The sequence below is a fragment of the Aplysia californica genome, unplaced genomic scaffold, assembly GCF_000002075.1.
Source record: "Aplysia californica isolate F4 #8 unplaced genomic scaffold, AplCal3.0 scaffold00273, whole genome shotgun sequence".
Classification (NCBI taxonomy): domain Eukaryota; kingdom Metazoa; phylum Mollusca; class Gastropoda; order Aplysiida; family Aplysiidae; genus Aplysia; species Aplysia californica.
The window spans coordinates 949348-950993 of NW_004797543.1; the positions used below are offsets into that span (position 1 = coordinate 949348).

Genomic DNA, 1646 nt, shown 5'->3' on the forward strand with positions numbered 1-1646 from the left:
CAGGGCCGTGTGTTAGATGCGCAATTGAGTAAAAATGACTTCGTCTCTTCTGGAGAGGTCCGAAGGATTTCGCTATTCTAGTTTGGGTTTTATTTCATATAGTTTATCGGCGTGCGATGTCACAATGTAAAAGGCTAAACAACTTATCACTTTAAAAAATCCAACTGACAGACCGAAAAAAACCTATTCAGACCCAATTGATGGAAAAGTGGTAAGGATAATACCATTAACTCCAAAAGCCCAAAAATAGATAAGCGCCTGATTCCCCCACGAGGTGACACAAATAAAAGTCTGTACCTCGTCTGTAGTGAGTATGACATCTTCATCCAGGTTGAACACCGCATCTGTCTCTATCTCAGCATAGGGGAAGAACCGGGCATTCACAGACTGTGTGCATGGGAGAGGATAGGGGGAGTGGGGAGGGAGGGGAGTGAGGTAGGGGAGAGGGGGAGGGAGGGGGAGGGGATAGGGGGAAGAGGATGGGAGGGGAAGGGGAGGAAAAAAATAAGGTTGAGCTTCATTCAAAAAGCACATTCTAAGTCCAAGTAATTAGAAGAAGGCCAACATGTCAACGACACAATAACAGTACTTTTGTTCGGAAAAGCAAAAACAAAACAAACAAACAAACAAACAAACAAAAAGTCAGTAATACAGACAGACAGACGGACGGACGGACAGACGGACAGACAGACAGACAGATCGATATGTAATGATCATAAAGCTGTTGGGGAAAGAAAGAAGGAAAACAATGGCAAGAACAGAGGGGAAAGGGAAAAAAAGAGAAGATCTATTGTGTCCACTGGGGTGCAAGGAACAAATATCTACAGGGGGGGGGAAGAAAAAAAGAAAGGAAAAGAAAAGTAAAAAAAAGAAAAAAAGAAGAAAAGAGAAAGAAAAGGAAAGAACAGAAAAAAAAGAAAGACAAGAATAGGAAAGAAATGAAAAGAAATAATATAATCTACCAAGTTTTTCAAAAGATTTTAAAATTAAATAAATGAATAAAACCACAAAAAAGACAAAAAGGAAGAAAAAAAAGAGAGAGAGAAAGAAAACAATAAAGAATAAATAGATGGACTGAGATATGACTCACCTTGATGTCCCTGACCTTGACCCTGACAGGTACCCCCAGGTCAGCCGGCCAGCGGTGTGAGGGGGGCGGGGGGACGTCACAGTGCCACAAGACCACAACCTGACACGTCATCACCCACAGGACAGAGAGAGAGAGGGGGGGGAGGGGAGGGGGAGAGAGGTGGGGGGTTGTTTTGGTAAGAGTTTTGTGGTACTAGCAAAACACAATAAGGTCATATAATATAAGTGCCGAAAACTACAGTTTATTTTTAGTAAGAGTTTTACGGTACTTGCGGCACAATAAGGCCATATAATATACCTGCCGAAAATTAGAGTTCAATTTTAGTAGAAATTTTACTGTGCTTGCGAAACAATAAGGTCATATGATATAAAGGCCGAAGATCAGAAGTGTTAAAAGAGAGTAACAAACACAAAAAAGAAGGAGGAGAGATAAGGACGATAGATGTTTGATAGGAAAGAAGAAGCAAACCACATGGAGATTGATCATTATTACAAGTTTGCAAAAACAAAGATGCCAAGAAAGCAGGGGATGGGGAGGGGGTGGAGGAGGAGGAGGA

General features: G+C 41.6%; 1 protein-coding gene across 1 annotated transcript in view; it reads right to left on the reverse strand.

Moving 5' to 3' along the window:
* LOC101851506 (exostosin-1a) overlaps positions 1 to 1646 on the reverse strand; it is a gene marked incomplete at its 5' end in the record, with an annotated part of 13881 nt that overhangs the window by 4969 nt on the left and 7266 nt on the right. Inside the window, 2 exon segments of the mRNA XM_013084129.1 lie at positions 298 to 387; positions 1091 to 1189. Coding sequence (XP_012939583.2) covers positions 298 to 387; positions 1091 to 1189 — 189 coding nt within the window.